At 37.0% G+C, this 27,605-nt stretch overlaps 1 protein-coding gene across 1 annotated transcript; it reads left to right on the top strand.

The window, feature by feature from the left end:
- Positions 1–14,276: 14,276 nt before the first annotated feature.
- Positions 14,277–27,201, top strand: LOC149004954 (auxin response factor 15-like). The gene is given in 14 exon segments (XM_089167866.1): positions 14,277–14,775; positions 14,890–15,453; positions 15,651–15,707; positions 15,885–16,055; positions 16,229–16,313; positions 16,466–16,556; positions 16,628–16,792; positions 18,168–18,287; positions 18,373–18,448; positions 21,363–21,525; positions 21,626–22,393; positions 22,396–22,535; positions 22,618–22,808; positions 23,276–27,201. Coding segments are annotated over 13 exon segments (2,505 nt in total). The 5' UTR covers positions 14,277–14,775; positions 14,890–15,105; the 3' UTR covers positions 23,406–27,201.
- Positions 27,202–27,605: the final 404 nt, after the last annotated feature.

The following is a 27,605-nucleotide window of genomic DNA, read 5'->3' as shown; positions in this document are numbered from 1 at the left end:
AAATGACTATGTATGTTGTTTCTTCTTTTTTTCAAACTATCGTATACTTAAGAGAATGAGAAAATCTTCAAGAGTACAAAGATCATTTTGCATAGTCATTGTGTGAAAGAATAAATACTAGGATCGATGCATGAGGCACATAGAACCAAGCATCTTTCTATTTCTCTTGCTGTATGTCATATTAGGGTAAGAGACCTCTTAAGGAGCATGACTCTTGCACGCAAAAGGCCAAAATGAGTGATCACCATTGTCTTTCATGGAAGCAGATCGATCATTTTGCCCTTTTATAAGTGTAACTACTATGATGCTCATTCCACAAAAATTTGTAACTACAATGTTATAAAAGATTTATTGGGCAAGGTGTGGTCCCTACAATAAAAAAAATATATATGATGTATAGTACTATAAACTCCTTGGACATTAAAATAAATATATATTGCACCATGATTTATTGTATGATACTTCCATTTGATTTGATTATTTTAACAAAAATTATTTTTAAATTTGATTAATTAATTAAAAACCAAATTATGAACATTGAATGTATGTTAAAATCTAAAATAAGTATATAATGCCTTGTCATACCACTTAGAAATGTATAACTTACAATCTAGTATTTAAGGTGTTTAAGCCAATAAAGATGGCTTAAGAAACATAAGTAGTATACTAATAATGATACTTTCCAAAACTGCTGATCCACTTTGCTTTTCTCCTTTTCCTTATTTAAACTGTTAACAATAGTTTTATGTTTTTCAAACATATGCAATGTCATTATGAAGGTTTTATTTTAATAGAAATTCTATTCTTAAATAAAAAGATTTATTTTTTTGAGAAATATCCTTATGAAAATGTAGGTTTCATCTATATATATACCGAGTTTTAGGGCCAATCACATAGGTATCATCGTATAGGCATGCTATGCTATACATAAAAGCAAAAGAAAATAACTTAGAGAAACGAACTTCATTTAAATGTATAATAAATTAATTCATTTTATACCTAACCATTGGTTTTGCTTAAAAAAGGAATAAGTTTTAAAGCTGCTTTATCCATTGTCACCATTTCATTGGTATAGAGTCAATCACCTTCAAAACCATGCAATATTAACCACACCAAGATATCTGATATCAATACCTCAAACCAGGAATGAACATGCATTCTGACAAATAAGGTTATCTTTAGAATTTTCATGCATAGCATATTCTATCAATATTTTACCAACAAAGGAAAGTGATTTGATACTAGTTTTTTTATTTTTTGTCGGTATCTGAGTGGAAAAGTTTTGTCCGTCTGCAAGGGTCGAACCCATGATTTCTCTACTAAAAAATATGGATCTTACCACTCTACCAGTGTTGCACTGACAATACTAGTTTATTTGAGTAGGTTGAAAACCTTTGATAACTTCAAATATCAACCACATCTCGTCATATAACGTGTCAAGCTTTAGTTGGATTTCTCTATCTCTATTGGTAGGAAGGATTGTCTAAACTTCACTAATTTTGAGATTCTGAATGATTTTAGATATCAATTAAACTATTACACCAATTAAGAACTTAATATAAACTCTTTGTATGTTTGATCTTCTTTAAGAAAATCAATGAGTAAGGTTAGGCATAAGTTTGTCTCTCTCTCACCCCAATGAAAATGATTCTTTATTTTTTCTATCCCATCTTCTTTATTAGACTTGTATGGTTTTCTTTCTTTAATTCAATTTCATAATTTGATTCGTCTGAAAAAAAAACACCATGTTTTGGCGTCAATCAGTCAGGGTTGGTTGGATTTGTTCAAGTTTCTCCAATCAATCATTTAGACAATTAACCTATGTTCAATTGATTCTCAAGCTAAGAACTAAGTATTAGACGTCACGAGTTGGGGCTTAATTAGCATGCATATACTAAAGTTTACAATTATGGAACTCTTCCACAAGATCCATTTCATTGTCAGATCATAACCTATTTAATTACCTGATGTGTCCAGAAATTGTTAATCCTCCGGATCTGTGAAGATAATCTACAAAACAGGGTTAGACATGGTCCGACCGCTGAAGTCGGGAGGCCACCTCCGAAGCTTAAGTCAGTCGCTGAACTGATCACAATGCTCTGGCTGATGAATGCAGAGTCTAAAAATGAATACGAATAGTTGGGAAATGGTTCAAATATCTCTATGGTGAGTAGTTCACCTGATTATATAGATTTTACCTCCAATTCTCGACCGTCGCATGGATTCTCGATTTTTTTAGGGCCTGTTTAGTTACATGAGTCTGGAGATTACAAATATCTTTGGAGTCATAATTTATAAAATTAACTGTTTGGTTAACCGAATATGTGGAATGAAATTTGTGGATTCATATGTAATTTTTATGAATACGCAAATGTTTAGCGTTTTTATTGTAAGGATGAAATCTCTGGATTTCACCCCATACTCATAAATTTACATATTCACGTTTTTAGTGTAAAAAGATGAATCTCTAGATTTCATGAATCTAGAGATTTTCACAACGAAACGGGTATAAATCTCATATTCATGATCCAGAGATTTGAAATCCCTGGATTCATGTAACCAAATAGGCCCTTAGAGGACCGTCCGATTATAGGGTTTTGCTCTAGATCTTCAGGGGTGTAGGTAGTTACCAATCTTAGCACGATTCCCTCTATGTCTTGGCGATAGTTTCTTCCTACAAGTTAGCTTCGTCTACCGCAAGATTCGGGAGGTCATTCGTGACTAGCAGTTAAAGTGCGGCGCCCTCTCGATTGCTTAGATTAGGTTAAGGTGGGTCCCGATCGTGGTCTAACCAGGGTGAAGGCTGTGAACCCGGTTCAATGGGTTCGGTGCAATTTTCCTCATATCATTACCTATATATTGAACATAAGTTAGGTATGATTCAAATACCTCAACCTTAGAGTCAATCCCTAATTAAATTAAAGGTTCGGTTATCTCTCAAAATTTCGTTTAAAGGAGTTTTTTGTCTCACTATTTATTCTTATTCTTCTCATAAAAGTTTTACATATTCTCCTGAAAAATTGAAGCATTATTTACCTTTCCAATATTATATGGTTGTGATCATCCTTTTTTAAGTCATATTAATAAGAAGGCCCCACCCATAGATTGTGGGACCTTACCACCAAAAATATCTAGCTTTACACAGCCAACCCATTTGGAATTGGACTAGGCCGGCCGGGTCTCAATCAAGTGGGCTCAGTTGCTTTTCTTGAATCTCTTTTTATATATATATAGAGAGAGAGAGAGATTGGTTAAATTGGCAAAGACCAACACCTTATGGTATGAGGTCAAGAGTTCGAATTATCTTAGCTACCACTTGAGGATGTAGTTGACAGTCAAAATGCGAGCAAACTGGCTTGGTGGATTAAAACCAACACCCAATAAATAAATGATCAAAGAATTTGAATCCTTGGGGTTGGTATATATAAGCTCTACCCCTGAGGATTAGTCTATGTTGTATATTTTACAAGTTCCATATTGACGAGAGTTTCATGCAATTAGTATTAACGGTAAACCCGATATTAAAGACTTCTTTCTTTCTTTTTTGGGTCAAAAGTAGACTTAGATTAAATTCTCCGAGGACAAATCCCTAGAGGTATGAAAAGAATTATCTACAATGAAAGATGGTGGAGAGAACCACTAGGCCTTAGACAAAGCAAAACGCTTAGCTCCATGAGCTAGATAATCAGCTAGATAGTTTGCATGCATCTCGATGAATAAAAACAACCTAAGGGACTAAAAATTACACTAAAAAATTTATTTTTCCAAATGAGAACACACTCATTCCAGGGAATTAGTAAGATCATTTAACGCCAACACATCAAGTAAGCAATCCGAAATCAAATCTAGTGCAGAGTTTGAATGGAGACAACCATATGGATTGAGTCTCTAATAGCTTCCAGCTTGATGGATGTTACTGATAAGCCTATACGAGATCTGGATTTTGCAGCAATGAAGGTGTTGTTCTTTTTGTTTTTTTGGGTAAGAAGTTAAAAAAATTAAAAAAAAAAAACTTCGTTCAATGAACTTGAAAGGAGTACAAAAACACACCAAAAAATACAGAAATGCAAAAAGATACATGCATGAAAAACAAAGTTCAATCTAAACTAATGAGAGGAAATTGACCAAATTGTCATACACACAATAGAGTCATAGACAGGTTCATCCAAGCTAAGGGATGGGTCAAGCCCAACCCTTAGAATAAACGTTGTAACAACCACAACAACAATTATGCTCAAGAGATACAAAATATGTATCCTCTATCACAAGGGCCTAAATAGACAAAGACACGCCACAAAGGCGGAGATGGACACGCCAAGGGGTGGAGAAGACAACACGCCATAAGGGCGGAGAAACTGACAACGACTCGGTTGTCGTGGTGGTGGTACCAGTAATGCAGAGCAAGTTGTTGCTGCGACAGATCTAAAAAATGATGAATCCATCTGAAATACTCCAGGCACACGGGGCTAGAGCTCAGTTTTGAACTACCATCCTTCACTGCTACAGACATGGAATGGAAGATCCGAGTTGGAAAGTGGAGAGTCCCTCAAAGCACTGCTGCAAATATCTCAATCATCAAATCACGAAAAAAAGGGCGAATTCTGGCCAATATTGTTTACAGGATAACTCCAACCCTCTAACACCCATGCACATTGTAAATCTACTCGATATCACCTCAGGTGCAGCAAATATAATTTCGCGAAAGATCTTAGGAGATCCAAATTCAACTAGCTTCAACCGAATTCAATTGTCAAAGTCACGATGAGTGAAGCCTCTTCAATGACATAGAGCAAACACCTTCATCAAAGGCAAGATCAAAGCAGCAGCTCCGACCATAGCTTCTATCTCAGTAGTATCGACTTTTAGGTAGACCAAGAAGGGAGTAAGAGAGAAAAGAAGAAAAGAAAAGTAGTAGAGAAGAAGAGAAGGAGGAGGAGGCGCGGAGACAAAGGTAGGAGATCGCCAGGTGCTCTCTGCCTCACAAGAGCGGCGCTAAGTTAGGGTTCTCAGCTTTCTCTGGAATGAAGGTGTTGTTCAAATCCTAAAATACTCACACGCCCCCTTGATACTACAGACTACTATCCAAGTAAAGTTTGGGGGACAATATTTTTATGTAACTTACCTCAACAATTTACTAGGATATGCCTCTTAATGATTTTACATTGTATCTCCAACATAGCATGCGTGCTTGTGACTTATTAATTATCTATCAATATGACAATATATATCCACTTGTTCAAGTAAATAAGAAACAATTTGGCCACTTGAAGAGTAACTAACAAATTTAATTACAATATAATTATGAACTAATTAATCTACTAAAGCAAACATAGTTGTTGGTCATCTATTTAGTAAAGCAATATTGCAATAGCCACTACTTTCCTATAACTAATCAGTTGTGAATTAAATAATAACATTAAGATGCTCTACAGACTAAATGTGATCCCAGAAAGGATAACACAGAATCAAGCCCAAATTATTCAAGCAAAGATACTAACAAAATTGTATATATTGTTCTTCATATGCTCCCAAAAAGCAAAAGGTAATCCCAAAAAGAAAAGTTTTTTCTTTAAAAACTCCAAATAGGGAAGTGACTTAAATATATGTAAGTGATAAATGTTTTAGTGGCTTCTGTGGTGACTGGGTAAGATTGTAAGAAACCCACCCTTTAAAGAGAACCCAAAAGAGAAGCTAAGTAAAGTAGGGGGAAGAGAGAGAGTGGAAAGGTCAATAATAAGATAAGGTTTAAAAAGGCAAGGGAAGCATTAAATAATAAGCACTGAGCACCATTCTGGTTTTGTCTGTTTATCAACACAAGCTTGGAAGCAGAGGCTCACAGGTAGCATAGATAGGAGGAGTGTGTTAGTTCCATGCAATTGATAGCTTTGATAAAGACAGTTCCTTCTATGGAGGTGACATAGCTGCTGTTTGCTTTTTTGTGGTTTTTGCAATTACAGATTATTTGTAGCCCTCAAGCCCCTCTCTACCTATAAAAGTCTGGTTAAAGCTGATAAGAAAATTATTTTTAATTAATTATGAAGGAATATAAACTTGACAGCTTATTTAAGAATCAGCTGTTGCATTAACGTCCAAATTTCATTTAATGGTGGGTATGATGAGGATGATGATGAGATGACATTGCATCCATAAATGGGTTCTCCTTCCAAATTTAATTTTTTTTATTCTCGGTATTGAGATGATTACATAATTATGTTCTCCTCACACTTTTTTACTATTCATTTAAAATAATTGGATAAGAATCGAAATTCAAGTTTAAAACTCATGTAAGTAACCTTACTAATTAATGTGAAAAGAAAATGAAATACATTTAATAGAAATCTTATTCAAAGAAATATTGGAGATTAAGACGTGGCATCAAAAAAATTGATGTTGAGCTATATGTGGTAGGAAATTGTCAACTACGATTCTAGGGAAAGGAACTGACCCATCTGTTCCAATCGAGGAGAATAAGTCATTCGACAAGAGACCTTGAAATTGCATAAGCCTGCCCTAATCAAGCTGTTTAGTATTGAAAACAAGCTATATGTTCCATATCTATGGCTATTGGGTGTGGCATCGAGAGAGCTATATATTTCATCTAATGGTGAAAGTTGCTTCTTTGGTCATAAATAGTATGTCCATTTATTTAAGATCTGAGTCAGGCATGTTTAATTGGTCGTGCCAAGCATTTAGTAATTATTAGTAAATTAATAATGGCTTTTCTATTTTTATTTATTCACATCCTCTAAAGTACCCACCACCGCCTGCAATTCCCTGTACTTCTTATCTAGGATTGTGACTTGTGGTAGTTAATTATCTAACAGTGACAATTAAAACTGGACTAAGAATTGAATCTAATAAATTCCTAAAAAGATTTTCAATTTCGTCTCTCATCTTTTCTTGAGGCTTAATTTTAGGAATTTTTTTTCTTTGGAGAATGAGAACTTTGATATAAATAAAGGGGAAAAAGAAAATTACAATCTAAAGAATTTATTGCCATTAGCATCATCCCGAACAAAAACATAAAGAGATAATGAAAGAGCATCTACAGCCAGATGGACTTCTTGGGAAGTACTAAGGAAGCCTGTTATGAAGCCCGCACAAGCGTTAATCTCACGAACATAATGTACAAAATTATATATCGAAAAGCCACCCCTTAGCTCTCTAATCTCCGTGATCAAGTCAATGATCCTCAAAGATGTAAAAAAATGTCCTTGAATAGATTGGATGGCGACTAGGAATTGGACCAAATTTCTATCGTTGCCAAACCCATTTCACGAGCAGTCTCCATGCCACACTTGATCGCATATAATTCCAACCGAGTAATATTTTTCTCAGTACTACCACTACCAAAGCAAAAATAACCTTCCCATGACGATTTCGAGCAATAGCTCTATATCCACCAATGTCTTCCCCACTGGAGCCATCACAATTTATAGACACCCAATTACCTTCTGGCTTGGGCCATCTATGACAAACTGCCTTTGAAAGTTGAAAAATCACCCCAATGTGCCATCGTGCAAAAAAAATTCCTATCTTCTTGAGTGTTAGTAAGTTTGAGTGGAGAGTGTTCGAATTGCAAGTGGGTATCCTTCTTAATTTTTTCCAATACCGCCTAAGCTTTTGTAGTAGCACCATTGAATATTCGGTTGTTCATTTCCTCCCATATTCTATATGGTGTTGTTGTCATAGAGAAACACCAGACTGTAGCTCTTGCCGTCAAACCTGCAAAATGTATAGTGATCCATATGAGTCCATTCTTTCAAGAAGCCAATGGCAACCTGGCATACCCGTGTAACTCTAAAATATGACATCATATTCCACTAGAGAAAGTGCAAGAGAAGAAGATATGATCTAGGTTCTCTTTGCACCTATTACAGAGCACACAGGTTGTTTCCATCGTTACGCCCCAATTATGCAAATGGCTTTTTCTCTATAGTACAATTACAGAGCACTAGAGATTCATTAGACTTAGTTTCTATTTTGATTATAATTCTGACCGTTGGATAATTATCTACCACGTGTCGCAATCCTATATAGGGATTACAAAATTGCAAGGGGTGATAATCGTAGAGGATGTGAATCCAAAAAATATCAAGAAAAATTACATTTGTAGAGCATCGATTCCTTATCTTCTTCCTCCCACCCTTGATATTTCAAAAGAATATCTTCATAAAAAAATGTTTAAAAAAAAATTTATTCATTAGAAGAGCCAATAATTTAAGGTTGATTATTCATTCCACTTTTTATTAGGTAGTAAATGGGATATTTTCAGCCTTCTTGATAACCGCGTTTGGCTTGTCTTTACTTACTCTAATGGACACATTAGCTGGATTTTTATCCGCTCCAGTACTGACACCCTCCCATTCCCTCCAGTTCTCTGTTAGATGTAAGACACGTGGACCATTCCAATCGGAGGGATAAAAATTCATTTGAAAAACACAATTGTTTTTTCTTCCCAAATCTCTCTCCTCTCCTTCACCCTCTCCATCTTCGGCCGGCCAACGGCGTCTTCGATGGGGAAGGTTTGATCGTAATAGCAATGAATTCTTCAGAAACTCTAAAAAGATGCAGCGAAGAATGAAGCGACAAAATTATGGATGAAAATCCCATTGAACAAGTGGATTTCTTGATAGGACGGGCTTGAACCCACCGGAAGAACATGAACACTTCAAATCTTGAAAATTCAGAAAAACAAAACCCAAACCTAAAGAAAGTGGTTTTGTAATAGGTTGTCATTCTCAAGAGTCCGATTGGCAATAGCTTTGCCGGTCCTATTTGGAATTGATTTCAATGGATCCTTTTGAAGCCGGAGGTTTGATGTTCGGCTACGACGTCGGAGTTCCAGGCTTTGTTTCTTCATTTCCTCGGTTCGATTTTGGGGATTTTCAGAGAAGAGTGAGTTGGAGGCACTATCATTAGCAAGGAAAATTAAATTCAAGGGAAAGATCAAAGAGGAGAAAGATTAGACAAAGATGCGGCAATCTAACCTTGTACAAAATAGCTTACCTTTTTCCCTTTAGAAATAATATGGTTAATTTTCTCTCAAGGAAAATCCATTCTGTCTCCAATATTGTCTCTGATCTCCTCGACAAGTGCTTGGCTTATCTCTCTCGTCTGTTGTCGTTGGCATTGTGTTGAAGGTTAGAGCCGAAATTATTGAAGATCCGCGTTCTTCTTGGTGACAGCTTGGATGTTCTTCTCCGAGTATTGAAGTTGCAGAGGAAATCCACGCAATCGTATGTCGAGATGTCATACACCAGACCAGGTTCCATTGCCTTCTGCGGATTCACATGCAGCGGACTCCACATAAGCACGGATCTATGGGAGATGAGGAACTTCATTTTCTCATGAACAAGTTCAGATCTGAAATTTGGAATTGTGTTCTGTTTTAGATGTAGTGATTTCATTTTAGAAATCAACGGTGGGGTTTTTGACCGACTCGGAGCACTCTCCCAGATACATGCGAGCAAACCCGTCGCCGGAGCTGGCAGAGAAATATGTTGCAGGTGATTGTCGCTGTTCTTATTTCCACCGTTAGCCGCACTGATTTATCGGTAAGACGCCGTTGGCCAGCCGAAGATGAGACAGTGAAGGAGAGGAGAGAGTTTGGGAAGAAAAAAAGTGTGTTTTTTAGATGAATTTTTATCCATCCGATTGGAATGGTACACGTGTCTAACATCTGACGGAGAACTGGAGGGAATGAGAGGGTGTCAGTACTGGAGTGGATAAAAATCCCACATTAGCTATTGTGATCTAGTCGCGCCCTCACTTCTTTATATAGAGTAAATGTTCTCTTGCTTTTGGCCAAAAAAAAAAAAAAGAAACATTCTCTTGTTGAGGCTCTCAAACAAAGTGACAATTTGAGATCGAGCAAGCTTTTGATGCCACAAGTCCAATAGTACAATTCATTACACTTAAAATTCATATAAGCTTCTTCAACTTCTTCTCTTCTTTTTTTCACCAAATATGGTGAGAGATAAGGAATTAAGGACACACAATCATTTTAACCTTAACATGATCCATCCATGAAATTGTGTGTCGATTCAAACAAAACAAAATAAAAATTACAATACCTCCACCAGTATATGAGGACAATGAGAATAAAGATATAAACTCTAAATAGTCATTATTATTATTATTATTTAGTAGAAAATGATTTATCTATTAGCATGAGACTAGCACAAAAATATTCAGAGTTATAGGTAAAAGATGGTCTATCTATCAGCGTAAGACTAGCACAAAATATTTGATTTACAGGTATCTGAAAGCTAGGAATTGTAGAAAATCAATATGGACCTTTCCGACTCTCTTCTCCATTGGGAATTTGTGAGACAGGGGCGAAACTAGGATTCAATATTAGGGGGGCCGAAGAATGGAAGTCCAGATTGGAAAAACACTAATGGTTTTTCGCCACATATATTGTGTCATTGGAGGTCCCACCTATGAATTATTTTATTGTATTAAGGAATAGACTCACATATATTTTGTGAGGTCCACATATATTTGATAAAAATAGGTAAATCATTGCTAATGATATTTTTTTCAACAAGATATCCGTAAATAATTCACCAAATTTACCCCTATCAGTACAAAAAAATCAAATGGTTTACCTATTTCGTATTGATGCAAATTTACCTATTTTTATTTAGGCTTCAACCCTAAAAAGTCAAATGGAAATCAATTTAATTTTATTTTATTTTTATTTTTTTTAAGGTAAGAAATGCAAATCAATGGTACTTAGTTTTTTTTTTTTTTTTTGTTACAAAAGGGTCAAAGACAAAAGAAAAAACAAAACAAATCAAACTAGAGCACAACTCTTGAGACAATCCTCTCTAAGGATGTTTGTCATTTCTGCGGGGGATCATTGAAAAAGACCAGATCATCTCTTCCAATTAGCCACCTCTTAGACAACTAATCAGCAGCCTTGTTATTTTGACGCCTCACATGACTAAATCTAACATGGCCTCGAGAAGAATATAAGCTTCGAATTTCAGCAACTAATCTTCCCATCGATCATTGCTCGTTAACATCTGGGTCCAATAACCTTATGGCCTTCAGCGAGTCTGATTCTATTTGGAGTGGCCATGCTCCCATATCTAATGCTACCTTTACCCTTTCTTTGATTGCGCGCATTTTTGCCTCTACTACATGGCATAGAGGAATTTTGATAACAAATCCTCCTCTGAACAAGCCTTCTTGATCTTGGATCACCTCAGATACTTAGTTACCTTACTAAGTATAGACATTTTATTTATAATATAAAATCAAATAGAAAAAAATTGTAAACGAAATAAAGAAACAAAGAATATAAAATCAAATAAAGAATAACAAAAAAATGAAAAAAAAAAAAATTGAGAAATAAAATAGTATCTAGTTGTGGGGAAGATTTTTTTTCCAAATTTTCTTTAACAAACGCTTATAAAAAGGGAAGAATAAATAGGAAAAAAGAAATAGATGAGAATAAATAGGAAAAAAAGAAGAGAGAGAGATGAGACATGAGAGAATAAAAATATGGATTGAAGAGTAAGTTTCTAATTATAAATGATATTTTGAATATCTAATAAGATTTTTTTTTCAAAAAATTTCCTTTAATCCACGTTTATAGAAAGAAATGAGATAAGAAGAAAAGATGTGAGAGAGAAAAGTGGAGAGAATAAATAGAGAATTGAAAATTTAGTTTTTAACTATAGATGACTTTTATACCCATTCTTGTTAAGTTTAAAATTTGTTCGAAAAATTGTAGGGATTAATAAAAGATTGGAAATTCCGGGGGGAGGCTACCTATATGGAGATATTGTTGGGATGGAACTCACGTTTGGATCAGCTACCTATATGGACCTTCTATGGGATATGGAACCCACACATTCCAAATTTATTAAACAATAATCAGATCGAAATAGCTTGATCCTTAAGAATTTAGTTCAATTAACAATGATCAATATCTTATAACTCGTAAGTAAGATTTCAAGAGTTTAAATATAGATGTAGCGATTCAAATATGTATACACATTAGTATCCACACGAGAGAGTGTGTTATCAACCACTACTATTTTTTAAACCGACTATTTCTCTAGCGATTTAGATCAATTTTGACAAATTCAAAATTGATTTAGTTCGAACTGAGATAAAATCAAACTGATTATATATCCTATTGCTTAAGTTACATATATAAGCGTAAGAGAGGAGAGGAGTGGAGAGGAGAGGACAGATACATGTATACCTTAATCACCTACTATTAGTCAAATTTTTTTCTTTTTCTTGGGTAAAGACTATTAGTCAAAACTAAAGAGACCAGAGGAGTGGAGACAAACAGTCCCCAACCCATTAGTATCTTAGTAGAGAATATATGTATTACCTTCTTCAAACACACTCCAACATTTTATTTGTTTAATCTCTCCACAGTACACTCAGGTACTTCTAATTAATCTTTAATTAGTCCAGTAAAATAGGTGCTCTTGGCTTTTCTTCTGTGAATTCAAACCTGAAAAGCATCACCTTCCCTTTTTAGATAAAAATTAGCTAAGCATTCCCAAGCAATCTAATTGGACCATTAATATGATAATTAGAAATAAGTGGTGTTTGGATAAAACACCTTTAAGAATCCTAATTAAACAATTACCCATTCACAGGTGGTACCACCTGCTGAACTGAAGGTAGTGTTTCCCTACTTCAAAACTATTTTCAGGCTGCCCAATAATCATAAACTTATTTACCTTTAATTTTGATTTCATGGATATCCGTCCAATTGCAAGTCGCCACGTCAGCCCACAAAAATGATATAGACAAGAAGAGGTTATAATAGAGAATGGGGTTTCACGTGGATTTCGGATCTTTTCTACCGAGGAAACGGTTGTCGCATTATCCGATTTGAGACTACTTTTCTGATACGATTTGGATTAACCTGATTGGTGAAGTGGATTTTTATATGAAACTCAGAAACTGAAAACAAAAGAAAATAATTAGTGTCTTGTTCACATGGGGAGCGGCCCATGATTACAATTGGATTCGAATAAGCGTACAAAATAGAGTGGGTCCCATCCACTTATTCCAATCTAACTTTAAACAGTGGAGGCAGTCCCACGTGGGAACTCCACTCTTCGTGAAAGCTTAAAAAGACCCTAATAAAAAAAGAGAGAAAGCAAGAAAAACCTTTGCCTTTTGTTTCCTTTTGTCAATTGTCATATGCTGATGGGGCTTTGTGGATCAAGAATTGCCACATGATCCCACCTCCCAGCTCACATATCTGCTGCTGCTAGCTTCCATTTCATCTCTAAATCTGTTTTGTTCGTGTCATGACTCATGAGATGAGTTAAAGACTCGATTTAACATCGAATATGTAAAAAAATTTCTTTCTTTTGTTTTCTATATTTTTTGAAAGAGAATTTAAAGGGGTGTAGGTTTGTCTTTGTTGTTCCCAAAACCTAATCGATACATTCTCTATTTTTTTTTTTTTGGTGATATCCAGCAAAACATTGTGCCTGACTTGGGGTGGTTAGGAGATGTCTTCAACGATCAAGTCAGTAGATAGTGTAATTTGAAAGATGACTTTGAAAGTGATGTAACCCAGAGCCTTAATGCTTGAACTAGAGTAATGGATGCGTACTTTGTTTGGTGAACTATATGATTTATATAGTTGCAAGGGAGTTAGCTCAAGCCATTAGATGCCTTGAGTGCAACGGTTGGATGCAAGACGTCACTCCTTGTGGCGATGGTAACGTCTCACTCAAATCCAGTTAAGTGATGCCTAGGCTGGGTCAGTTCCAATCCCTTACAACACCTTCAAAAAAAAAAAAAAAAAAAAAACAAGATTACAACACCTTTGGTGGATCCGACCTTCTTTTGTAAATCGGTCTCCTCCCGGCCGATCATTATCTAGCCAATTAAGCCAACCTATCATACATTAGGAGAGAACCTACTACTATGGTTTTCATTTTTAACTTATTTTATTAAAATTCTGAAATTGATCGCTTCTTAATATGTGATAAAGAGACTAAAATACAGACATTTACCTCAACGGATCGGCACGAGAATTTAATCACTCCAAGCTTGAGACTGGGAGTCAGGAAGAATCTAATTCTTGGTTGGACCCACTAAAGAACAAGCGACAGATCGAATGGCTAAGATGAATGGTCGACCAGAGACTCCACCAACTACAACTCCTTCATTCACTGTAGTTGGACTTGGAAGGTGGGGAAGAGACATTGAGAATAATTCGGATATTAAGTAAAAAAAAAGGAAAAAGAAAAAAAAAAAAAAAAAAAGGTGAAGGGTGGTGAAGAGAGAAGATGAAGAGTGAAGACATGCGCCCGGAAATGATGGGAGTCTATGAAGGTCTCTGCGGTTGGGTTGGGTCGCTATCGTCACTACTGTTCCCCCTCACTCTTTACTTTAAACAACAACAACACAGATAAGTAAAGCTTTGGTTTTTATTACTTTCTGACAAAGCGCAACAGTCGGCAGCATCAGCAGCGCCAGAAAGCAATTGCAGTAGCAGCAGCAATTGCAGCAGCGGCAATTGCAGCAGCACGACAGTGCACAGCAACAGAGCCTGAGAGGGCTGAAAGCTGAAAGCTGAAAGCTTTGCTTATGACCAAAGGAGGAAGAAGATGAAGACCGACGACAACTAATAATTGTTAAACAAAGTTCTTTAAAGCAAAAGCACTTACAGTAGGAGAGAGAGAAAGAGAAAGACAAAGAGAGAGAGAGAAAGAGAAACATAGAGAAGTCCACAGTTTTAGAGATAAAAGATCGATAGAGACTTTGATTTGATTGGTAAAACCCTAACGTCGAACAGAACTAAAAATCCTTCTCATTTTGATCCTTTCTCTTCTCCAAGCTTAGTTTTTCTTGTTGCTGTTGTTCTTGTGTGTACACAAATCCATGAAGTTTTGACTTCTCAAACTCTCCTTTTGGGAAAACAGTAAGAAGGGGTGCGTAGGTTAAGCAGCAGAAGCTCCCAGAGTACCGTTTGGGAATGCAGCCACGAATGCTCCTGTCACGCTCAGTTTTCATCTTCATTTCTGTCTCTCGTCTCCTTCGTCTACTTAGTTACTTCACTTTTGGATCCCTTTATTGTTGATTTCTAGGGTTTTCGATTGATTGATGGGTGGAGGTATCGATCTAAACACCGTCAACGAGGACGACGAAGATGCTTCAGCTTTCGATGGCGTGTCTGCTTCGCTTTCGTCCACCTCGTCTTCGTCTTCTTCCACTCCTTCTTCTGCTACCGCCGTTGCACCAGTGTGTCCTTCTTCGGCTTCCGCTGGTTCTTCTTCGGTTTGTATGGAGCTATGGCACGCTTGTGCAGGTCCTCTCATTTCATTACCTAAGAAAGGGAGCGTCGTTGTCTACTTGCCGCAAGGACATTTAGAGCAGATTTCTGATTTTCCGGCGATGGTTTACGACCTTCCACCTCATATTTTCTGCCGTGTCGTCGACGTCAAGCTTCATGTTAGTGCCAAATCTATCGTCACTGAACATTTTATTTGTTTTGATCTATAGACTTTCTAATTTTATTTTTTCGAATTTGGCTTTCTCTTTCAGGGGATTTCTATTTTCCCCGTAAAATGTTTAGTATTATAAGTTATGGTTATTGTTGTTATTTCAATTAAATAATTATAATTTTATTCCTTTTTTGAGTATTGCAGGCTGAAGTACCTACAGACGAGGTTTATGCGCAGGTCTCTCTCGTTCCTGAAAGTGAGGTAATCAAAACTCAAGTCAATTTTTTTTTTCTTCTTTTAGTTGATGGTGTTCGTTCTTTACTTGATTTTTCATCTAAACAGTTTGGATTCTGCTGGTGGGCTGTTTCATCTCTTTATTTTGTTTTGGGGGGGGGGGGTTTATCGGTCTTTGATTTGTTCCTTGTGGTTGTTGAGCAGAAACCGCAGGAAGGAGAGATTGAAGCAGATTGGGAAGATGAGGAAATTGAAGGTGTGGGAAGATCCATAGCTCCTCATATGTTCTGCAAGACTCTCACAGCGTCTGATACCAGCACCCATGGAGGCTTTTCTGTTCCTAGACGAGCTGCTGAAGACTGCTTCCCTCCTCTGGTAGCATTAGTAGTGGACTAGTGTCTTCCTTCAAATTCTCGTGCTTTATATGTAGCAGTAGTACGGGGCCGAAATCCTTCATTGTTTTGTGTTAGATGAAACTTCCGTATTTTAACTTCTAATTGTAATACATCCTTATGGTGTGGAATTTAATTTGTTTTTGTTGATGGTAGGATTATAAACTGCAAAGACCATCGCAAGAGCTTATTGCCAAAGACTTGCATGGTGTTGAATGGAAGTTTCGGCATATATACAGAGGTATAATATAATGGGTTGCAGAGTCCCCTGTTTTATTTCTTTCTTTATTTTATTTTATATTTGAAGTTGGATTGTATGTGTGGTTGATGAGATCGTCATTTTTCTGGGTGCTTTCTTATTTAATTATGGTTTCCACACTCTGAATTGTTCAGGTCAGCCTAGGAGGCATTTGCTAACTACGGGATGGAGTGCATTTGTCAACAGGAAGAAGCTTGTCTCTGGTGATGCTGTGCTCTTTCTTAGGTAGAAAAACTGAAGGCTTTGAAAATTTCAAATATCCCTTTTTATATTATAATCTTGAAACTTTTGATTAGGGGTGGGAACGGAGAACTGCGATTGGGAATTCGAAGAGCGGCTCAAGTTAAGGGTAGTAATCCTTTTCCAGCTCTCTGTAACCAGAGTCTGAACCTGGGGAACTTTGTAGCTGTTGCTAAAGCTGTGTCCACAAAGAGCATGTTCCAAGTTTCGTACAATCCAAGGTATGGTGAGGTCCTTTCAGTGGTTTATCTTTAATAATGATGTCATAAGTGTTTGTTTAGATGCTTGAAAAATTTACAAATCAAGTTTGTAATATCTTATAAACCATTAAGCTTAGGGAACTTATTGGCTGTTTGATGTAAAGGTGCATTTTATGTTCTACTTGATTTATAATATTGGACTTGTTCATAGAGAGGTAATCACTGAAGTAATTAGCAAAGATAAAACTCCCTATGCTAGGTTTGTTACAAATGCATACAAGTTGTGAAGTCTTAAAAGTAAAGTCATATAACCATGTGTAATCCTCAAATTTGCTAACTTTTGGGTTACATTTCAAGGATGCAATGGTATACACCCCAGTTATCACTTGAAACTTAAGCTGTGAATGGAGCTATCTGATTATTAATGTCTTCTTTTTGAAATACTTCTACTTAGATATTAGGATTGGTGTGCTGCACAAACTGAAACTATATGGCAACATTTTTTTTGGCATTGACTTTCTGTGAGACTGAACCTGGGATTACTGCTTAGTGGAGTGCAAATGCTTTGCATGAAGCTATGGAAAGAGCCAATGTGAAAACTGGGAAATACAGTTGGATTGAAAAATTGAGTAGTGGATTGTTAAGAATTGTGTTGAACAAGACTTTAGCGACAGAACCACGTTGATATCGTAACTTTAAATACCTTTTGGAGTTCATTCATGAGTGGATTATGTTTATCATTGCTCTAATCTTATCAATCTTTCACTGAAAGTAGCTTTAGGGTTTTCATGTTCATGTTGTGGAGATATCATTTATGATAGGTATTAACTTTAGGATTTTAATATCGTGGTGTGCGTTACCTAAACTTCACATAATTGGAGCCTCACTGTGTTTGACAGAGAAGCTACTCTGGTATATAAGTGCATCCATAACAATAGTCAGTCTATCATGCTATTGCAGTAATTGCCTCTACATGATGTTTCAAGACTAAAATCTTTTGATGCATGTCTGTGTGACAATTATGACTCCTCTGAATACTTGTAGACCTATTCATATCATGTCTTGCTTTCATAATAAAACAAGAATGTCAAAAAGTTCTGTATGCGGCTGTGTATGGTGCATGATCTTCTTTCAGTAGTTGGGTGGGGATGAGAAATCATGTAATGTAAATGGTCATGTCAATCCACATGGTTGTGTATGAAAACCTTTTCCTGTAAGTAAGTTACTTGACTATTTTCCAGAAAAATGTATATCCTCTGATTTTGCAAAAAATTTGTGTTTCAGTGATAATTGGTGCCTGCCAGATTCTGCATTCATGCCATTTCCACTCGAGAAACATGTGGGCTTTACATATTCAATATGCTAATATGTTTCTGCCATTCCTCCCTTCTTTCAGGGCAATCCAGTCTGAATTTATAATACCTTACCGTAAATTCTCAAGGAGCCTCGAAAATTTTATCCCTGTAGGAATGAGATTCAAAATGCGAGTTGAAAGTGAAGACACTGCAGAGAGAAGGTTTGGCAATTCTATGTTTAGTACCACATCAATTGAATTGCATCAATACAGTTTGCAGAGGATTTATGTGTTTTGATATTTGCAGATATACTGGAATGATAATGGGGATTAGTGATGTGGATCCTGTTAGATGGCCTGGTTCAAAGTGGAGATGTTTACTGGTAAGCACACAGAATACTAGGGTGTACCAGATCCATTAACTAAACCCTGATTATTGGCTGCTGAATTTTTTTAGAAATAATCTGAAAGGACATTATGTGCAACCTCAGCTAATCTGAGAATGTGTCAATTGTAGATTTCAAAATTCTACTCTTCAGAAATTAGGCTGCTACTCTTTTTCCTGTTATATAATAAGTTTTTCATTTCATAACATTCTTGGTTCAAATTTGCATCATCAGTAGGTGTTAGAAGATACCAAGTCATCTGGAGGTAATTTTTGGATGTTTGAGCTGAAGTACTGATATGGAGAATAAGCTAAAGCTAGGGTAAAGTTGCAAACATGGGGGAGATAAAGACTTTGTAATTTGTTACTTTTATATGTCAGAATTCTTGTCCTTCCTAATCTAAGAATCTGTCAATCCATCAGTTCTGATTTGTCATATGAAGCTAATTTTAAGTCTTCATTGACACAAACAAACCCTAGTCTTGGTAAGTCATCAATCCATTGCCAGCCAACCCAAGTCTTCGTTGACTCAAATGCTAGTCTTGACAAGTCATCAATTTGTTGCATGCAATTCACTGTGGGGCTGTTTATGTGGAACCTACAAGCTTATTTAAGTTTTCCACAAAGTCCCACCCAAGATGGTGAGGCTTTTTTTAAGCATGGGGTGGGAAAAGTTAAAGTGACACGCTAGCAGAGATGTTCTTTAATTTAAGGAAACTTGTCTGCTTATTTTCCCACTTGGTGAACCAAACAAAGTGAGCTTTTGGAATTTCATTGGAAATAATGCACTTTTCCCACCCCATTTTATTCCAACAAACAAATGGTTTGTGATGAAATGCCATGTAACATCCAATAAACAACAACAACAACAACAATAATAAGCCTTGTCCCAACTAAATGGGGTCGGCTACATGGATTCTTGCCCTCCAATCAGTTCTGTTTGAGGCCATGCTAGATACAAGGCCTAAACATATCCATTTTTCACCACTTCTCTTAAGGTTATCTTAGGTCTACCCCTAGCTCTTTTAGTTCCTTCAATATGGATTATATCACTTCTCCGTATAGGGGCATTTATAGGTCTCCGTTGAACATGGCCGTGTCACCTCAAATGACTTTCTCGAAGCTTATCACTTATGGGAGTAACTCCTAGACCAACTCTAATATGATCATTTCTTATCTTATACATCCTAGTTTTGCCACTCATCCATCTTAGTATCCTCATTTCTGCTACACTGAGTTTATCTATATGATTTTTTTTAACAGCCCAACACTCTGCACCGTACATCATAGCTGGTCGAACAACAGTCCTATAAAAGTTTCCTTTAAGCTTTAATGGAATACGCCGATCACATAAGACCCCAGACGCACCTCTCCACTTCATCCACCCTATTTTAATTCTTTGGGAAACCTCATCCTCTAAATCACCTCTTTTACTTATGATTGAACCTAGGTACCTAAAAAATCACTTTGAGGAAAAATAAATGGGCAGAAATTTCTTTTTAGTTCATAGAAGCATGAACACTTGAACTACAGCACTCCCATGTGATTAAAAGGATCCTTTTTTGGAAGGATTATGGGATCAGTGGGTAGTGGTTTTGGAAGTCATATTCATGCTTATACAGGCAGATGACCACCGAAGGAACCTAATGCTAAGTGATATTTAGTAATTTGATTTGTACAAAGTCTTTGTACCATTAGTATTCTCGGATGGAGCAGTGTCTATTGATCCCCATTGATGAGTTTGTGAAATGAATATTTCATAGGAGAGAAATACAGCTGTTGATGAAACTCAAGCTTTAAAGCTGTGTTTCCTTCAATCCTTCTATGATTTTCTGTGGGAGAAAAGTGAAAGAGGTAACCTTAACTTGATATGGGAAGTCACATTACATAGGATGGATTTCTTCACTTGGGCAGCACAGCTAAAACCTGTGGGAAGGAGCAAAAGAAGGAATATCCAGCCCTGGGCTCATGCTTGGCTAGCTAATTGTTTGAGTGATAGGCTTTCTAAAGGGTTTGTCCACTATTAATAGGCCTGTCCCTCTGGTATTATCCACTTTGGACTGAGGTATAGCCTAGATTCCTATGAAGGGTTGCTGCCAGAAGCAAGGTCTCTTGTTACTTCTAGAGATTCTTCCAACTGTTCCAGGGAAATTAGAATATGATTCTTCAACCAGAAGAATCAGCACAGATTTAGGATGCATATCCAGCCTCCAAGCTGAAAAATGTATGTCATCTCATGGGTTATATGGCATTGGAAAGTTTCCTATGGAACACCTTTTGTATGAGAGTGTAGGATTGCCGAAGGATGCATCTTGAGAAAAGCATTAAGAAAATTTCTTCTGCATATTTGTCTGGTTTCTTCTTACATGTATTTCTTTTTAATTTTTTGGTCAGTTGATTCATAAAATGAGTGTTCTGCTTGTGGCCATTAGATCCTTGAGGTTAAAAGGCACCACGACACAGATTACAATATACATACTTGTCTGGATTCTGGAACACTTGAAAAAGTGAAACAGAAAATCTTCAAAGATGTTCAGGCCCTTGCCTGGATGTGTTCTTATGTGATTATTGTCTAATGCTTAAGAAATATCCTTGTCAGTTTTCTTACAGCTACAGGTATATTTAAACCAAAGTTCTTTCTGGGTACAATATCATACAATTTCTTACTTCTATGATATCTGCAAGGTAATGGTACCTTTAATATATCCAATTTTTCCTTTACTTTTGTGTCTGCAGCCAGTTCTAGGTATGACTGGTCTTTGCAAATGAATTTTGTGTGTTTCCATGTTTGAATTATTAAAGTATTGTTTGCTATATGTAGAGGAGTTGTGGTTCGGTGCATTTAGGTCCTTAATTATCAAAAAACCTGAATTACTGCAATAACTTAAAGCATTCTTGCTTATTTTCCACAGGTGAGGTGGAGTGATGATGTCAACATGAATCGGCATGACAGAGTTTCTCCTTGGGAGATTGAGCCACCTGGTTCAGTTTCAGGTCCTGGCAATTTGGCAGGGCCTGGTTCAAAGAGATCAAGGATCAATCTTCCTCCATCCATACAAGAGTTTCCAGTTTCCAGTAGGTTTTCCGGAAGATGAATTTTTTCAATATAAGATTTCTTCCCCATTCGCACAACAAATTTTCTTAACCCTTCTTTGTGCCTTTTATTTTTCTACAGATGGAACTGAGTATTCAGACTTTGGGGAATCTTTAAGGTTCCAGAAGGTCTTGCAAGGTCAAGAAATTTTGGGTTCTAGTAGTCCCTACAATAGTACGGATGTGCAGAATCATCATCCATCTGAAATTAGGAGGTTCCTCCCAGATTCAAATGGTTTGGGGATTGCTGCAATAGGAAGTGGTTCAACACTACCTCTTGGGAACTCTGATGTTTCCAATTCTGCAATGGACTTTGGTGAATCTAGCCGATTCCATAAGGTCTTGCAAGGTCAAGAAATAACTAAAAAACCACCATATAGAACAGGGCCATTTGATATCCAGGCCTGTGAAAGTGGAGGATTTGGGATGTTTGATGGGATTCGCATGTCTAGGACTGGAAGTGGGTGGTCTTCCTTCATGCCGTGCTACAATAATCGTGTTCCATCTATTCAAGTTTCTTCACCATCTTCTGTGCTTATGTTTCAACAACCACATGCCAACCGTTTGTACCCTTACCATACATATGGTGGAGCTAATCAAGAGAATGGGAGAGGCAGTGGTGGTACTGAAGCATTGGGTGTTAGACAGACGTCTTTGTTGGCTTCTGGGCGTTGGAATTCGCTGGAAGACTTGAGGAGCATGTGCTCGGAGGATCTTATGAAAGAGCAGAATCAAGTAGACCGTCAGCATCCTAACACCCAACTGAGACAGTCAGCATTAAGGGGAAGTGAACATGTGCTTCCCACAGGCACCAGTAGCTGCAGGCTTTTTGGTTTTCCTTTAACTGAGGAACTCGCGTATCAAACAAAGAGGATGCTTCCATTCCAATTACAACTTCAACGGAAAACTTAAAATTTCAGGCCTCTACGGGAAAGCAATCAAACTTGAAGCATGCTGTGTTGACAAATGCAGTAGGACGTGGTTGCACCAAAGTAAGTTTTCTTTATGCTTTTAAGACTTGAGCCTCTAGATATTGCTTTACACTGTTCTTTTGTTATAAGATCAAAACTGCAGGTTCACAAGCAAGGGAGTGTTGTAGGCAGGGCAATTGATCTAATGAAGCTTGACGGGTATGATGATCTGATATGTGAGCTGGAGAGGCTTTTCAATATGCAAGGGCAATTGAATGATCCTGAGAAAGGATGGAAAGTTCTTTACACAGATAATGGGGACGATATGATGCTTGTGGGAGATTATCCATGGCAGTAAGTAGCGTCACTTTTATCTATTGATTCTGTTTAACAATTTTGGTATGGAAATGCCCTCGGAGTGCCTATGAGATACTGCTGTGTCCATTCTATCAAACTAGAGCTACTTTCTTTTGGTGTTTTAGGTTTTTTTTTTTGGGGGGGGGGGGGGGGACAGGGAGAGAGCCAGCACCGATCGGGGGGGGGGGGTGGTGGACAGGAGTAGAGATAGCATTCAGCATTTCATATCACGAAATCCCTTTTGATCTTCATGGGGCAAGAAGAGTTTTTAAGCTGATTCTGATCTATTATAGTGATGGATTAGTTGTTTATACTGTTTCCTGCCTGCACAAGTAGAGGATTAGTTATCCTATATGCCTGCCACAGAATGGTAAAAAACAAAAGAAGTAAACACTCTAGGTAAGAGTTTGCCTTTTATAATCTCCTTGGAGCATAAATGCTTAGACATTTGGTTTCTGCTGCAGGGAATTCTGCACTGCTGCTTCAAAAATTTTAATCTATTCTCGCTGTGAAGAGGAAATTGTGATACCCAAAGTAGCTGGTGATAGAATCCATGGTTTACTGGAGGAAGCTCCTAGTACAATTCATATATGACTTTTTAAGCACTTCCCATAATTCTTTCCAACAATTGGGTGATTATTGTTTTATTTATCCTGGTTGTGGAAGTGACTCTTGCTTTCTGTTGGTCGTTGATAAGTACTAGTAGCAAGACCAGTATTCTGAGACTGTGTCAGGCTGAACTTGATTTAATATGTTGGTTGTTACTCATGGGGTAATGGTTGTCGAAGATAGAACTTCAGGATTCCTGGTTTGCCAATTGTAATGAGAATGAGAGTTCCTCTTTGGTATCAATTCACAGAAACTGAATCATTTCATTGAATGTGTGCATTTGTCTGTCATAAAATTGTACCCATTATTTGAGTATTTGTACTACCAACATCACATCATGTTAAAGCATTATGTATGCTAGGAGGCATATCATCATAGATGAATTTTTCATTGAGCTTCTCAAGAATGGGACTCCTGTTTTTCACTACTCATGGACTCTTAGTGACTCGATAGGCCACATAACTAATCATCTCTTGGGTTCATGGTACATGGTGGCCCAAGGAAGAGTATCTTTTAATGGGTACCAACGGGGAACCAGCTTTAGGTAGATGTAGCTGAAGTTCATTCATTTTGGCATATTATCCATCATAATATTATGTTAACATATTTACAGATAATGTTTGGATCAGGTTTGTGGTGTATTTGTGTTGAACTGAACTAGGTGGTTCTGAAAGTAGTTAGGAATCTCAGACATTTTGCTTCCAAACTATAGTTAGGTGCAATCATATTAGAGCCTCTTAGACTACGGGTACTGCTCTCAGGTTTGGTGAGATATGATTATGGCAAGTAGTTGTCATTTTCAACCTTAGCAATGGGAGATCCATTGACGTTGAATCCCAAGCTTCTGCACATTTAATTTGTTGGCCTCTTCTCAGTTTGGACTTGGAATTAGTTCTCGTTGGTCAATGTAATGTCCCTGTACAATTGTCTGTTCTTAATTGAATGCAATGCAGTTCTGGTCTCATATTGAGAGGTCTTGGCCTGAATATATTAGGGATCTATTTTTATGTTTGAAACGAGTCTCATTTGACAGAACACGTTTGTCAAATGAGTACTGATTCACCCATCGGTCCGGAGCCGGGATTAGCCACGAGACAATACTGCCTTCTCCAGTACTGTGCACCCTGCTGAGAAGAGGTAGAATTTCTTGGATATCAGGAGGCTGAGAGTTTCACTTCTCTGAAATTCCTGGATAGTTTTGTGGTGTCTGTAGAATGTTTCCATTCATTGAATTTTAGCTCTTACAGTTCAAGGCAATCCGGGTGATGGGAGATGCATGACTTGATACTTTTGAAGGCATATACTCTTTAAGATTCATAAAGCAAAATGATATAATAAAAGGAGTCAAATATTCCGATCATGGAGTGCTAGAAGAACCTCACTTATGAAGACAACCAAAATTAATAATCACGTTTGGTGCATTTCTAATCACCGTTTGGTTTGCCTTTATCACTACACATGTTGGGTATGAGCGATAATTTATGATTTTTTTAGAGAACAGTTATTAGAAACAGATAAATAAAAGAGTTAAATAAGACAAAGAACCACACTTGCAGGTAAAGTCTTCCGTGTCAAACCTTTTTGTCAAATGGACCTCCACCATCTGAAGGGGGATCTTTTATGGATGAGTTGGGGAGGCGAGGGTTTAACATGGATGAGATGTTTGGTTTTTGGAGCAGGTGAGTGATGATTTCTCGTACTCATGTTTGAGAACAGGAGCCACAAGACTTAGATGTTGTTTTCTATTCAAGGCTACAATAGAATGAAAACCCAGAATGCAATTTTTGTATCCACCAACACATAACTAGATAATGTACATAGAATAGAACCATAGGGGACATGATGGGGGTTGGGCTTGTTGAGGAATGTTTGAGGTAAACATCCATGCTTGTCAAAATCTAGCTTAATCACTTTTAACTAAATAATCAATAGTAAGGATCATCAGGTGAAGTATATCTGATTCAACACTAATTTTTAACGGACGTTAGATGCCACTGCCCTGGCCCAGTATTTCAGTTGTTCCTTCATATCTTCTCCTGCTGATTTCTTTTCAAGCCAACTGGGAATCGGAGGAGCTGATGATCTTCCGAGAACCCATGCTTCAGACAGATAGGGTCTTCTCACCTTCTTTTCATCCCAGTTATTATCAGCTTCTTGGCTTCTCTCTCTCAGTGCAGGAATTATGTTCACCACACTTGGGTCCAGATCTTCCTTGTTGAATGTGAAACCCAAGTCCATAAAACCTTGTAATTCTTCTATCTCTAAATCACTCATTGTCTTCCTGCGACTCAAAGTCTTATTCATGGTGTCTTTACTTGAAGACCGGTGACTCTCCTTGGTCTTTATATCCCCTTTTATTTCTGTCTTCGTTCGCCGTCGAATGCTTGAGCTTGGTGTCATGCTCTGCAAGTCAAATTTTATCAAAACTAGATATCTAGAGAGAAGAAAACTAGACTTTGAGGATGAACTCTACTCAGATGCCAATAAATGATATTAGAATGATAAAACTATGTACCTTCGAGACATGCTGTGGTGGCAAGGCACTTGAAGAGTTAAGCGATGCCTGCCGCATCAATTTTCTTGAACCATGGCTGCTTTCTTCAACCCCATTTGTTGCTATTTTCCTTCCTACACTAGGAGGTAGTGATGGTGATCTAACCATGTTATGTTGAACTGCAGCTTCATCTTGAAGTTCATGAATATCCTTATTTGGGCTATCAAGCTTTGGTTCCTTCTGCACTTGTGTCTTGCTCTGTATTGGAATCAAAATGTCAATACATAATAAGAGAGTCTGGAAGTGCTCACTATTGCACAAAGACACATCAAGAACCCCAAAGAACACAAACCCAAGAGATCTGTGATTTTCATTGTATGATTGGTACCTTGGAAGTTTGTTGAGGAGGCAAGAGCTTAGAAGTGCTGATTGATGCTTGATGGTTGCTGCGGTCCACTTCAGTTATTTCAGTAACCTCTTGGCAACCACTCCATGAAGCACTTCTAACCATGGCCGTCTTTCTGTGAAAGAAGTTACTGAAAAACCAATTCTCTTCTAAAAGCTCAGTGGGTTCTACCTTTTCATCTCTTGAACTAGAAGAACAAGAAGATGAAGATACCCAAGAATCCAAATGTTCCATTTTGAAACTCAGAATCCCGATATTGGAGTAGAGAGACCTCAATTCTTTTATCTGATTCAAGGACTTTTAATAATAGACGAAATATATACGGTTTGGAGTGAGTAAATAAGCCAATGTAATATGGTTATCGTGTGTTATATCCTCTGTACAGGAAACATTATATATTGCTGCGAGTGGGGTTTTGCAGGAGAAGCAGAGTTGGCGATGTAGTTGATCCCAAATGCAATGCATTTAGTTCTTAAGGGGGCCATTGATTGATGCGTAAGATATCAGCTCATGCCAGCACATGCTGCATGTGACAATCTTTTGTTTATTAAGAAACATGAAATTTCTTCTAAAGACAGCTATTGATAGACTCGTTTCATAAGTTGAGAAATCACACAATTGGGTCATTCCAAAGCTGTTTCTAGTTGTAAAAGATACTCAGATTTTTTTGGTATTTAAATAATAGCAAGTAAGGCCTTTTGGTTGCTCTGTAGATTATGCAAGTTTCTGCCACACACATTAAAAAAATAAGTAAAATAAAATTTGGTATTTGTTTCAATGATTGCCTCATTTCAGCATTTTTATCGGCCACCATTGTTAGATTTGTATTCGATCCATTGGCATCCCTATTTTTCGGACTAGAATTTGGATTGTAGAGGGAGGAAATAATATTTAGAACCCGCTTGAAAACCTATCAAGTGTTTCTATTTCGAAAAACATCAGAAACAGTTCTGATTTTTTCTGGAAGTATGAACACATTTTTAGGCGTTTGATAAAACTTGCTTCTGAAAGTGAAAACACTATCAACAAAGTTTTAGCAGAGCTATTATGTTTACAATGTCAAATTTCATGAATACACCTTTCTATTCTCTTTTACTTAAACCAAGTCATGCCAAGTTTTGCTTTGAGAAATAGATGCAACTAGTTATGCCAACATTGCTTCTTGAAGCAGAAATTTTCATAATTTCGATTTATGTTTCACAAATCACCTGCAACAAAACAATTTTGTCAAATGGTGTTCAAGCAATTCTTTTGTTTTTCAAAGCAAGAAACACGAATAATTGTT

This window comes from Hakea prostrata, chromosome 9 (assembly GCF_041222555.1).
Source record: "Hakea prostrata isolate BN-2017 chromosome 9, UWA_Hpros_2, whole genome shotgun sequence".
NCBI classification, from domain to species: Eukaryota; Viridiplantae; Streptophyta; class Magnoliopsida; order Proteales; family Proteaceae; genus Hakea; species Hakea prostrata.
Note: the sequence above shows the minus strand (reverse complement) of the source record. Positions and strands in the feature narration are given on the sequence as shown.